The sequence below is a fragment of the Dasypus novemcinctus genome, chromosome 19, assembly GCF_030445035.2.
Source record: "Dasypus novemcinctus isolate mDasNov1 chromosome 19, mDasNov1.1.hap2, whole genome shotgun sequence".
In the NCBI taxonomy this organism is placed as follows: Eukaryota; Metazoa; Chordata; class Mammalia; order Cingulata; family Dasypodidae; genus Dasypus; species Dasypus novemcinctus.
The window spans coordinates 37,211,884-37,224,832 of record NC_080691.1 but is presented as its reverse complement, the minus strand read 5'-3'; the positions used below and the strand labels follow the sequence as shown (position 1 = coordinate 37,224,832).

The 12,949-nt window shown below is 38.1% G+C and overlaps 1 protein-coding gene across 4 annotated transcripts in view; it reads left to right on the top strand.

The window, feature by feature from the left end:
- The window catches only part of TTC28 (tetratricopeptide repeat domain 28), an 876,415-nt gene that overhangs the window by 492,794 nt on the left and 370,672 nt on the right, over positions 1-12,949 (top strand). For all 4 annotated transcript variants that reach the window (XM_004461701.5, XM_004461702.5, XM_012526449.4 and 1 more), the window contains 2 exons: positions 11,326-11,598; positions 12,512-12,642. In XM_004461701.5, coding sequence (XP_004461758.2) covers positions 11,326-11,598; positions 12,512-12,642 — 404 coding nt within the window. The remainder of the gene's footprint in view (positions 1-11,325; positions 11,599-12,511; positions 12,643-12,949) is intronic.

Here is a 12,949-nt window from a genome sequence, read left to right as displayed (position 1 = left end):
GATTTTAGCATCTAGATTCATTAGAAAGATTGGTCTGTAATTTTCCTTTCTTGTGGTGGCTTTGTTTCTCTTTGGTATTAGGGTATGCTAGAATCATAGAATGAGTTAAGCAATGTTCCTTCTACTTCAATTTTTTGCAAGAGTTTAAGCAAGATTTGTGTTAGTTACTTCCAGAATGTTTGGTAGAATTCACTGTGAAGCCATCTGTCCTCAGCCTCTTCTTAGTTGGGAGGTTTTTAATGCCTGACTCTCTCTCTTTATTTGTGATTGGTCTATTGAGATCAACAATTTCTTCTTTAGTCAATGTAGGCTGCTTATGTGTTTTTAGGAATTTGCCCATTTCCTCTAAATTGTCCTTCTGGTTGGTATATAGTTTTTCAAAGTATCCTCTTCTGATACTCTTTATTTCTGTGGGGTCAGTGGTGATATCCCCTTCCTCATTTCTTATTTTGTGTATTTGTATCTCCTCTCTTTTTTTCTTTGTTAGTCTAGCTAAGGGTTTGTCAATTTTATTGATCCTCCCAAAGAACCACCTCTTAGTTTTGTTTATTTTTTCTAGTGCTTTCTTATTTTCTTTTTTTTCCTCAAAGATTTATTTATTTATCTCCCCTTCCCTCCCCCCCCCCCCCATTGTCTTGCTGTCTGTGTCCATTCATTGTGTGTGTTCTTCTGTGTCTGCTTGCATTCTTGTGAGCCTCACTGGGAATCTGAGTCTCTTTTTGTTACATCATCTTGTGGCACCACTCCTGGGCAAGCTGCACTTTTCTGGTGTGGATTGGCTCTCCTTGTGGGGCACACTCCTTGCACATGGGGCTCTCCTACGTGAGGGACACCCCTGTGTGGTACAGCACTCCTTGTGCGCATCAGCACTGCACATGAGCCAGCTCACCAGATGGGTCAGGAGGCCCTGGGTTTGAACCCTGGACTTCCTATATGGAAGGTGGATACTCTATCAATTGAGCGAAATCCACTTCCTGCTTTCTTATTTTCTATTTCATTTAGTCTGCTCTGATCTTTGTTATTTCTTTCTTTCTACTTCCTTTGGGGTTAGTTTGTTGTTACTAATTCCTCCAAGTGTTCAGTTAGGTCTTCGATTTTATCTCTTCTTTTTTGATGTATGAATTAATGGCTATGAATTTCCCTCTCAGTACAGCTTTTGCTGCATCCCATAAGTTTTGATGTGTTGTTATTTTCATTATTTTCAAGGTAGTTACTGACTTCTTTTGAGAATTCCTCCTTGACCTGCTGCTTGTCTAAGACTGTATTGCTTAACTTCCATATCTTTGTGCCTAATCTGTTTCTCTGGCCTTTCATATTTCCAGCTTCATTTCATTGTGGTCAGAGAAATTACTTTTATGTCTTCAATCTTTCTAAATTCATTGAGACTTTTTCTATGACCTGGCATGTTGTCTCTCTTGGAGAATGATTCATGCGCTCTTGAGAAGAATGTATATCCTGCTGTATTTGGGTGTAGTGTTTTGTATATGTCTGTTAGGTCTAGATGCTCTAATATATTACTCATAGTCTTTGTTTCTTTATTGATTCTCTGTTGAGTTGTTCTGTCTAATGGTGATACTGGTATATTAAAGTCCCCCACTATAATTGTAGAGGCATCTATTCCTCTGCTTAGTGTTTCCAGTGTTTGCCTCACATATGTTGAGGCCCCCTGGTTAGGTGCATAAATGTTTATGATTGTTCTTTCTTCTTGAAAGATTACCCCTTTTACTAATATTTAATGTCCATCTTTGTCTCTCACAATAGTTTTGTATTTAAAGTCTATTTCGTCTGATATTAGTTTAGCTACTCCTGCCTTTTTTTGATTATTGTTTGCTTGTAGGATTATTTTCCAGCCATTCACTTTCAACCTCCTTGAATCCCTGGTTCTAAGGTGGGTTTTGTTTAGACAGCATATAGATGGGTCATATTACCTTATCCATTCTGCCAATCTGTGTCTCTTGACAGGTGAGTTTGCTCCATTAACATTCAGTGTTATTACTCTTAAGGAATTACTTACATTAGCCATATTTTCTTTGGATTTTTGTATGTCATATGTTGTTTTTTTTTTCTTTTTGTCTTTTTAGTTGTCCTTACACTCTTCTCTAACTCTGTCTCTTCTGTTTTTTTTCTTTCCTCCTGTAGAACTCTCTTTAGTATTTCTTGAAGGGCAGGTTTCTTATTGGCATATTCTCTTAGTTTCTGTTTATGTGTAAATATTTTGAACTCTCAGTCATTTTCAAATGCCAGCTTTGCTGGATAGAGTATTCTTGGCTGGAATTTTTTTTTTTCTTTTAGTATCTTGACTATGTCATACCACTGCCTTGCCTCCATGGTTTCACATGAGAAATCAGCATTTAATCTTATGGAACCTCCTGTGTATGTGACGGTTCTCTTTTCTCTTGCTGCTTTTAGAATTTTCTCTTTGTCTTGAGCATAGGATAATTTGACAGGTATATGTCTTTGGGTAGGCCTGTTTGGATTTATGCTGCTTGGAATACATTGCACCTCCTGGACATGTACATTCATCTCCCTCAATAGGCTTTGGAAGTTTTCAGCCATTATTTCCTCCCACACCCCTTTCCCTTTTCTTCTCCTTCTGCGATGCCTATAATGCGTATGTTTGTGTGTTTTTATGTTGTCATTCAAATCCCTATGTCCCTGATAGATTTTTTCTTTTTATCTATCAATTCTACTATCTATTTGATTTCTGATATTCTGTCTTCCACATCACTGATTCTTTCCTCTGCCTCTTCAAATCTGCGGTTATTTGCTGAGAGTGTATTTTTTATTTCTTGGATTGTGCCATTCATCACCATCATATCTGTTATCTTTTTGCATATGTTTACAATTTCTCCAATATGGTCTCCATGTGTTTTCTTAACAACCTTAATCTCTTTTTCACTTCATTAAGTTGGTACATGATATTTGTTTGGAGAGCTTTGATTAGTTGTTCGATGTTCTGCTCCTCTTCCTAGTTTTAGTTTTTTCATTGAATTGGGCCATGTCTTCCTGATTATTGGTATGGTTTGTAATTTTTTGTTGCTGTCTGGTCATCATTTTTTCTTGATGGGTTTGTTCAGTTGATTAGCTTCTCTGTCTAGTCTCAGGTTTTATTTAGGTGCTGTTTTTGTGTGTGTGTGTTAAGTTTTCTCTTTGATACTTTTTTCTTCTTATTTTATTTCCTTGTTGTTGTGTAAATTCCTTTGAAGAAAAAAATTAGGGCCAGGGAAAGCAAAAGAGATAAGAAAAGAAAAAGTATAATAGTAGTATTGATAGTAAATCTTAGCAGAAGAACCATATAAGACCTAGGAGAATGAATATTTAACTCCTGTAAGCAGTGTAGACTTACAGGAATAAAAAAGTGGATTACCTACAGTGAGATGGGGAACTGAATATAGAGAAGAATATAATATGAATTAAATGGCGAGCATGATCAGGAGAGAGGGAAAGAGAAAAGGAAGGGCAATAACATAATAGTTAATAAAAGATAGAAGACAGAATAGAAGTGTTAGAAATAAAAAGCCAGAAAAATTGGGAGCTAAACAAAGAGAGGTGTAATGTAAGAGCAACAACAAAAGGTGGAAAATAGAAAGATATAAGAAGGAAAAGAGATAGCATTGGTAGCCAAAAGCAGTACACAGCGTAGAGAGGAAATCGAGGACGAGGAAGCACAGTAAACAAGAAAAAACCAGCAGTACCTAATATAAAAAAAGAGAAAAAAAGAATGGGGGAATAAAGAGGAAGAATGGACAAGAAAACAAAGAAACAATAAAACCATTCAAGCCCACAATTAAGGAATCAACCAAACCTTAAGAAAAACCAGACATCCCTCTTACACCAGCTTGTCAGTGTGCTGGTATTTATCAATCAATGACCTGCAGCTTTCTCCATGCAGATTTTGAGGTGGATTTTAGTGAATAAACAAAGTTAAATTGTGTAACAGAAGTGATCTTTTTTTTTTTTTTTTTAGGAAAAATAAAGAGACCAAAGGGAAGCTAAATACTAGGATAATATCTTTATTTTCCCTGTCTCAAACTATCAGCTAGATGTTTAATATCCCAGTGGGGCACTACTCTAAGAGGAGCCAGGAACTGAACCATAGACCTTGAACGTTCAAGCCTGAAACTCCTCCACTGAGCCAAACTCTCCTTTTGGGTTGACCCTCCTCAAAAAGAGTCCCCTTCCCAGGGCAGGATCAACTCTTTGCAATTGAATAAACTGATTAGGAATCTGTCCTTTCCCCTTTGTCCTTTCCTTGCTTCCCTCTCTCCCAGGGCAGCAGGAAGCCCGTGTGAGAGCTCTCCCCTGAAATTCAAATGGGACCCTCGTGAACCAACTCACCACAGAAAATAATGACTTTCAGTCTCTTTGAGAGAGAGCACCCACACATTACCAGGAATCCTAAATATGCTATTGGAAGCCTGCCAAGCACTTCTTACTGTCCCCCTCCCTTATGTATGTTGCATTGGACTAGTTAATTGTCTGACTCTATCTCATCCCAGACCAGTTTTCCTTTATCCCAGGGAGTTTGGGTAAATCAGACTTCCTCAGCGGATTCACCTTTCACCTCTTCCTAGTTTCTCCTCAAGCCAGCTGGTATGCTCCTTAAAGCTCAAAAAGGGGGGATCCGGACAGTTGAACCTGCACTCACCAGACCCCTCTGTACCCTTCATTAGAACCCTCCCACTTTCAGAGTTTGTCTGAGACTGGCAGTGTTCAGGGAATGATGGGTTCAGGGAACACAGGTTTGGGGATCAGGGATTGTGGGTTCAGGGATCACAGTTTCAGGGAACATGGGGTTTGGGGAATGCCATGACTTCCTCCCCTAAGGGGAGGGACTTAGCCTTCCCACAGCTTCAGCCACAAGTGCCAGCAACCAGCAGTTTTACCTTGAGCAGTCACTCTTTGTCACACTCTCTCCATATGTCTAGAAGCCTTCTCCTTTGTGGGTTCCCCAAAACAGCTCACTCAGGCAGGATTTTGTCCCCACTGAGCTGGTTTTTTTTTGTAGGAGAGATGATGTAGTTGCACTTACTCTGACACTGTCTTGCCCTGCTTCGGTTCATGGAGTTTTAGAAGTGATCGTTTATCCTTTTGCTTTGTCCACTGTGAAGCTTGACTCCAGGGTCCTGCCGACTTCTAGGAGTTGTGCCAGGCCCTTCCATCTGCCTGTCTATATGCTGCATTGCCTGTGGCTTGATTTTTTTTTCAAGTTTATTTATTTTTTACTTTATATATTTATTTATTTTTAAATTTATCTCCCCCCCTGCCCCTGATGGTTCTCTTTGTCTGTCTGTTCACTGTTTGCTTGCCTTCTGCAGGAGGCACTGGGAACTGAACTGGGGACCTTCTACATGGGAGGTGAATGCCCAACAGCCTGAGCCACATCTGTTCTTTGCGGGCTGTGGTGTCTGCTGGCCTGTGGAATCTGTTCGTTTAGGCGTCTGCTCATCGTGGTGGGGTGCGGCATGTGGATGGCTAACTCTCGTTGCAGCAGTGTGTGGCATCTAGCTCTTATTGTGGCGAGTGCAGGTGTCTGCGTGTCTTCTTTAGAAGGTACCAGGACCTCCCATGCGGTAGGCGGGCACCCAACTGGTTGAGCCACATATGCTTCCCTGTTGCTTGATTTTTATAGTTTACTCTTACTTTCCATTTACTCTGACTTATGTATTTTTCTACCTCATTTCTATACAAGGCCTTTTGAACTCTTTTCACAGTGAAGTATTAATACAGTGTAACTAAATATACAACCAACACCATGAAAACATGCAGTGGCTTACAAAGTGCTAAAGAAATGTCAGTTGAATTTTCTCCCCCCCCACCTTTTTTTAAAATATAGGATAAGAGTTTGTTTTTGTCACACCAATGTAGACAATCCAGACAATTGAGACAATCCAGGGCTGAAATGGTGCAGTGGTCATCAGGGCCCTCAGCTCCTGTCTTCCTCCCACTGTCATGCTGCAGAACTTCTACGCTCAAAGAGCCTCATAGCTCAGGGTAGTGTGAAAACTTAAGCCATCCCTTCCAGGAAGAAAGAATGGAAAGGATAAGAGAGGCATCTTCCACCCGAATCAGTTCCTTTAAGCAGCCACCCCCAAAGTTCCATGTAACACTTGCACTTGTATCGCATGGTTAGAACTTAGGCTAACTATAATGGAAGCTGAAAAATAATCTGTTAGTTAGGCACATAGTCATTCGTCAAACAAACAAGCCAAAAAACTGGGGTTCTTTCACCAACGTGGAAGGCAAAAAGATATTGTTTAAGCAGTTAACAGTATCTACTTATGTTGCATTTGTTTATTTCATTAAAATACTCATAAGTTTACAGAAAAGTCATGCATATAATAGAGTTCTCTCACACACACAAATTTTTATTGACACTTTACATTAATGACACTTTACATTATTGACACTTTACATTAGTGTGTGGTACCTTTGATACAATTAATGAAACTACTATTTATGATTATACGATTAACTATAGTTGATAGTTTACATTAGGGTTCACTCATTGTGTTGTACAGTTGTATAGTTTCAAAAAATTTTTTATCCTGGTAACATATATATACAACATAAAATTTAGTTTCCTCTTTTAGGAATTTGCCTAAGAAAAGGTTAAAATGAAAACCAAGGATTACAAAAATTATCTCTCAGTTTGTTTTTGTTTTTTTTGAGGGAGTAGGTCATGATACTTTACTTGCCTTCTTACCTTGTCATTATGTCACAAATGTCAATAGTTGCTGTCCTTTCCTTGGCTCCATGTTTTGGAAATGAAATTATTTCTAGGATTGCCTTCCCAGTCTTCTAGATTTATAGTTCAATATCACATTTTGGTTATGTATCCAAGAATAATTGGTTCTATCACCAAGTTTTTAGAAAACTTGAGACCTTTTGGGTCATGTCTGCTAGGGGATATTATAAGGATAACTTGGAACGCCACGGAATGTCTCCATAGTGCCTTAGACAGCTTAAAGTCTGTAAAAATGCTAGTTGCATTGAAGGAGATAATCATTAGAGCATCATTCCTTTGGATTAAGGCTTTGTCTCCATTAAATGCATTATTCCTTAAAATCTGTAAATTTTTAACCTTTTTTTTAGGAGGTACTGAGGATTGAACCCAGCACCTCATACATGGAAAGCAGGTGCTCAACCACAGAGCTACATCCACTCTCTAATCTGTAAATTTTATATCCTTAAATATGTCTTTAATTTATCCCTTGTTTTCCATCTTTTATCACTGCCAAATACAGAACTTTCATAGTATCTTACCTTTGACTGGCTTCCTTAGATTTATCACTTCCAAACCAGCCTAGGCTTTGTTTTCCTTCCAGAATGAGTTTTCTAAAATGTAAGTCTAATCTGTCATTCTTTTATTTAGAATTCATTGCCTGTAGGGTGGAGGTCAACCTCCTCACTATATGATACCTTGCCTCCCTTTCATTCCCATCAACAGATTCACCATCTAACACCACCTGCACTTCCTGAAAACATTGTGATTTCTCATGTCTCTTAATTTCTATTCATATGTCACTTCCTGTGGGAAACCTTCCCCGGTGTACCCTGGTAGAGTTGGCATCTTCTTTCTTTGGGCTTCTATAGCACCTTCTACCAATTCTAATATTCTGGATTGTTTTATGTATTACTAAGAAGGAAGAAAAGGCTGATCAAGTGATGACAGAATCCTTTCTTATCACTTAATTTTTAATTTCATATAAATTGAAAGAACTGTTAGATCTATTTAAACATAGAAGTGATGAACCATTGTGAGACATCATTGAGTTCAGAGATATTAAATCCCAAAATCAGAGATGTTAATATGTGAATAAAGGTGCATCTCAGAATTGATGAAGTATAGTGTATTTCTTAGCTGAGTACATTGTAATTATTTGATTACATGTCAGCTTCTAATACAAGCCTACAAGCTCTTCAAATGTCAAGAATTATTCTTAAAGTCTTTACATTTTGAAAGCATATAACAGGTGCTCAGTCATTGTTGCAAAGGGCCTTCGTTTTTTTTTGTTTTTTTTTAAGGGCCTTTGTTTTTATGGAGTTGGGTTGACATTGCCTATTTTATGCATTATGCATATATTCTTGAAAGGGAAACGTCTTAATAGCTGCAGGCTGCCAAAACTCTTTTCCACATAGCCTGTTAAAATCACAAAACTAGTCCCTTTGCTAAAAGCCTAAGTTTACCCTAGAATAGGAATTAGACATTTTTATCACACAATAGTGGGGTTAGAAAGTATCTTAGAGATCGCCTAATCCAAGCTACATGTTTTTATACATTAAAAAAAAGGATCACATTTATTTATCAAAAGCATGAACAACTTCTAACTAGAGCTTCTGATTAGTGGACATGAACCAATGAGACATAATTACAACCAAAAGCAGAGAAACTTGGTATTACATTTTCCTTTAAATTTACATACAGTGAAATGGACTTTTTTGTGTACATATTTACACATGGATACACATGTATAACTTTGTGTAACAACCACCACAATCACAACCTATGCATTTGACAAAGAGGAGATTGAGACTATGTGGTTTTGGAATCCAGGTCTCTCTATCCTCAGCTCAGTATTTTCTCCATTATTCCACATCAGCTTCCTTCATTACAAATAATCTCTGTTTCATTCAAGCTGACCTGTTCACCATTCCCTGTCATTCCATGTACCTGTCTTCTTCTGGCATCTTTGTTTAGGGAAAGCCTTCTGCCTAAAATGCCTTCTACTCTAAAAGCAGAGGCTTGTCCAAGTCTACTCTTTTTCAGGAAATCAAGTTCTGCTTCCATCAGGTTTTCCTATTCTTGATAATCTCTACCTCTTCCAAATTCTAAGGTGTACTGTGTGTCAACTTGCATTATAATTTAGCTTTTAATGTATTTATGTTCTCATGCCTATATTGCGCAAATGGAGATTTGATCTTTTACCTCTCTTTTCTTCAATTTCATTTTAATCTAGTGAAAAAGTATACAATTGAAGACTTCTCCCTCTCTTTTCAGCCCTATGACTGTGGCAGTGTTCTCTCCTCTTTTTACCAGTCTTGCTTAGCTTTGGAGGCTCAATTCATGATTCTTTTTGTCTTAGTCATGGTTCCTATGAAGGAAAAATCACCAGCTGAATCATAGTATCTTTGATGGCCATCGGTCATTTAGGGATTTCAGTGTCTAAACACTTTTCCTGTGTTTGGGGAATTCTCTAGCTGATATTTCTGCCTTTGCTGTCTAGTATAAAAGCTGATAATACCAGATCCTTATTTTCCCATCCTCCTTTGCAGCTGGGAACCCGCCTTTGAATCAGGAACTAAAGGTTCAAAGAAGAAAAACAGCACAGAATTTTTTTTATGGTGGTTTGTAATAGTGACATCCATTTTCCAAGTGTGGCATTCATTGGTGGTGGGAATGGTATTTCAAGCTGTCCTGTGTTTAGTTGCAACAGTTATGTTGTCTTCACTTGGCAGCTTTGGTAGCATGATTTTGACTGTGGATCTGGAGGCCTGGTTTTTCACCCTTCCTCTAACTCACTAGCTATTAAGTATTTAAGTATATTTCTTTCCACACTTTTTTTTCCCATTTCCATTTCCTTTTCTTTCTTTCTTTCTTTTTTTTTTTTTTTTACTGTTGCTAAGAACCTTGTCCGGTATTTGATCATAGAGCCCTGGACTTAGCTTTGTCCCAAGCTCTCTGACATTGGTTGAATCACTTAAATGTACAGATTTCTTAAAATGAGGATTTTCAAGTTTTGGGGTTTTTTTTTAGCTTTAAAAATGCTATTATTTTTGTTTCTGCTAACTGACCAGTGGGATGTTGATACTGACAACTTATCAGTGGGCACCACCAAAATTCTGCCTACAGTATTTCAGTATGATATTGTTCTTTTCTATTCTGGCAGTTCCTGGGTTCTTGTGCTTGTGTCTTAACCCTTTGGTTAGCTAATATTTACTGATACCGTACACTGCAAATCCCTGCTTGGATCTTGACAGGTGTAAAAATGTTCTTTGTTCTTTGTTTAGTGATCTGATTGAAGGAAAAAGAATGCTTTAGGTACCTGTAGGTTTTGAGGTTTCTGTGGCAATGTTGATTCAGGCCAGAGAGCTCCTTAGTGGAAGCTCGAGACTAGAGGTCATAAGTTGTAAAAATTACATTTTAATGCAGTATTTGCTGGCTAGGAGATTCAAGATTTCAAGAAACCAATCTTTTTTAGTTTTTTTAAAAAAATGCACAGTGAAACAATTATTGGGAACTAGTTTTTCAGGAAAGCTAACAAATGTGTTATAAGTGCCACCTCATTGTAGGAATATAGTCGATAGTGCTGCATATGTCTTTTGGAAGAAGAGGAGAAGGAATTTGAAGGTCATCTACATTCAAACCTAAATTCAAAGGGAAAGATTGCCTTGTGGCCTCCTGACCCCTAATCTCTGTCCTTGCCAAATACCACATGTAAAGAAAATGAGATCACTATCAAGTTTGCTTTCCATCTTTCCTTAGTAAACTTGGATGGTTTCTTTATGGTTTCTTTCATGACCATAACAAGAAATGATAATATTTTTTATTTGGGCATAGTGGTCACAGAAGCAGGAATGGACACTGGGCTCCCAGTGAGGGGGATAGGTATCTTGTTGGGAGAGCTTCCTTTATTGCATCTTCTAGGGGAAAATCAGGGTGGAGTTTATTAATCAGTCAATTAGATTCTGGTTTACCAAAATTTTCTGAGTTGCTGATGTTTTAGGAACTTTAACTTATATGTCAATGCTGAGATTTGTGCCGATAGCTACCAAGTTTTAACGACATATAAAATGGTCCTGTAATGGTCTCCAGCTTTAGCTGGGAGAAGTTTTGTATAAGTTGACATGTGTGAAACTATTCTAAGATAGTTAAGAGCCACACTGTATGATATCAACTATATTAATGTAGTAGAAGTTTAGATATGAAGATATGTGGGATTGAGGTCCTGGGGAATACTGTATGGTAGATGTGAGACTTGAGGGAGGTGCCTATAATATTTTAAGAGGCCAGCATGATAGTGGAGGGGGGGGAGTCTTTGAGGGAAAGTGGCATGTCATGATCAAGGAAAGACCAGAATAGAGTAAGAGTGAGGCATACATATTCAAGAATAGGAAGAAGTACATTATTGGACTGGAGGTTGGTGGTGCAGAATCATAAGGGATAAGTAAAGAGTTAAGATGGCCTTAGTTACAGGTTGAAGATTTTGTACTTGAAATAAGTCATGAAAAGGTATAATAAACATGGTTTCTAGAGCATATTAGAAAAGATTGTTTTGTGTATCATCCTACAACATTGTCTCATTTTCTTTTGTTTTTCCTCAGACTCCCTCCAGCCCACTTACCAGCAGCTTCAGAAAATGAAACTGGACAAGAGTCCTTTCGTGGTTGTATCTGTGGTTGGGCAGGAACTCCTGACGGCCGGCCATCATGGTGCCTCTGTGGTTGTCTTAGAAGCTGCTCTGAAGATTGGCACCTGCAGCCTCAAACTGAGAGGTTCCGTTTTCTCTGCCCTGAGCAGTGCTTACTGGTCTCTTGGGAACACAGAGAAGAGCACTGGATACATGCAGCAGGATTTGGATGTAGCCAAGACCTTAGGTAGAGTTGTGCTTCTCTCCTTTATTTTAGTGCAGAAAGGAAACAAAGCTGTGAAACCCGGCATGAGTGCAAGTAACATATGTAATGAAAAGTGAACGTATCACCAGGACACACTCTGTTAAGTGTACTCAGGTCTTTCAGATTTTTCATAAAACAAGGTGCCAAGTCTTTTCAAAGGTCAAGAGATGTAGATAACATATTAACTGTCTCCTCAGAGATTTGGACTCACAGATTTAATATTCTGAATGATAGTATTGTCAGGTGCATCTCTTATCTAAAGTTGGATTTTTGCCTCCGTTAAAATGCATCACAATTTTGTTGGAAGAGACAGTATGTTCAGTGGTAAGATCATGGGCTATGGAATCAGACATCTGGGTTTAGAAACCCTAGCTGTGTCGCATTGGGCAAGTTACTGACTTCTCTGTGCCCAGTTTCCTTTTTTGTAAAGCAAGTGTGGCCTATAGTTATGGTTGTCATTACAGTGATGATTCAAAGGATTTGTAGGATGCAGTAAGAGAAGGGATATGGTAAATATGCCATCATTGTACTTGTAAAGAGGCAACATATTATAGTAGGTTAAGAGTCAAATGACTGAACCAGCAAGGTCATTAGCAGAGCAATGAAGAGACTCAAATACCAGCTTGTTTGTTTCAAGGTCTTTAACCTCTCATTTCTGGGACACTTAAATCCTTGACTGCAGTATAACAACAGCAATAACTTGTCCAGAGATTTAAGTTCTAGGACCATTACTCCCTGTAGAATCTTGTGAAAGAAAAAATATTTTTCTAAAAGAAAGTAAGTGATATCCTAGGTAGTAAAACTGGTAGCTTTTAAGTTGAGATGGCCATTTTATATTATAAATAATACTGTAATGAGGTGAAGTTTTATCTTTTTCTTTTTTTATCCAATTCAGGTGACCAGACAGGGGAATGCCGAGCTCATGGGAATTTGGGCTCTGCATTCTTCTCCAAAGGAAATTACCGAGAGGCTCTCACTAACCACAGGCATCAGTTGGTGCTCGCCATGAAACTCAAGGATCGAGAGGTAGGGAGTTTATCTGCAGATCAAAAGAAAATTTTTTTGAAACATAGGATTTTTTTGTTCACAATGTTTCAAATATTTTCAAATATTACTTTCAGAAGTTGATAATCATTGATTATGTCTTTCATCAACAATCACGTTTTAGATGTCTACTATGTTTAGATACTTGGGTATAGATAGTTAAGATACGGTGCCTGACCTCAGGAGTTCACAGCTTGGTGGGATGTATTGTTTTTATTCTCCTTCAAATGCAGTATGAAATAGACATATGTAAAATCGGGAAAATGCTATACCATTGTGATATATTTAT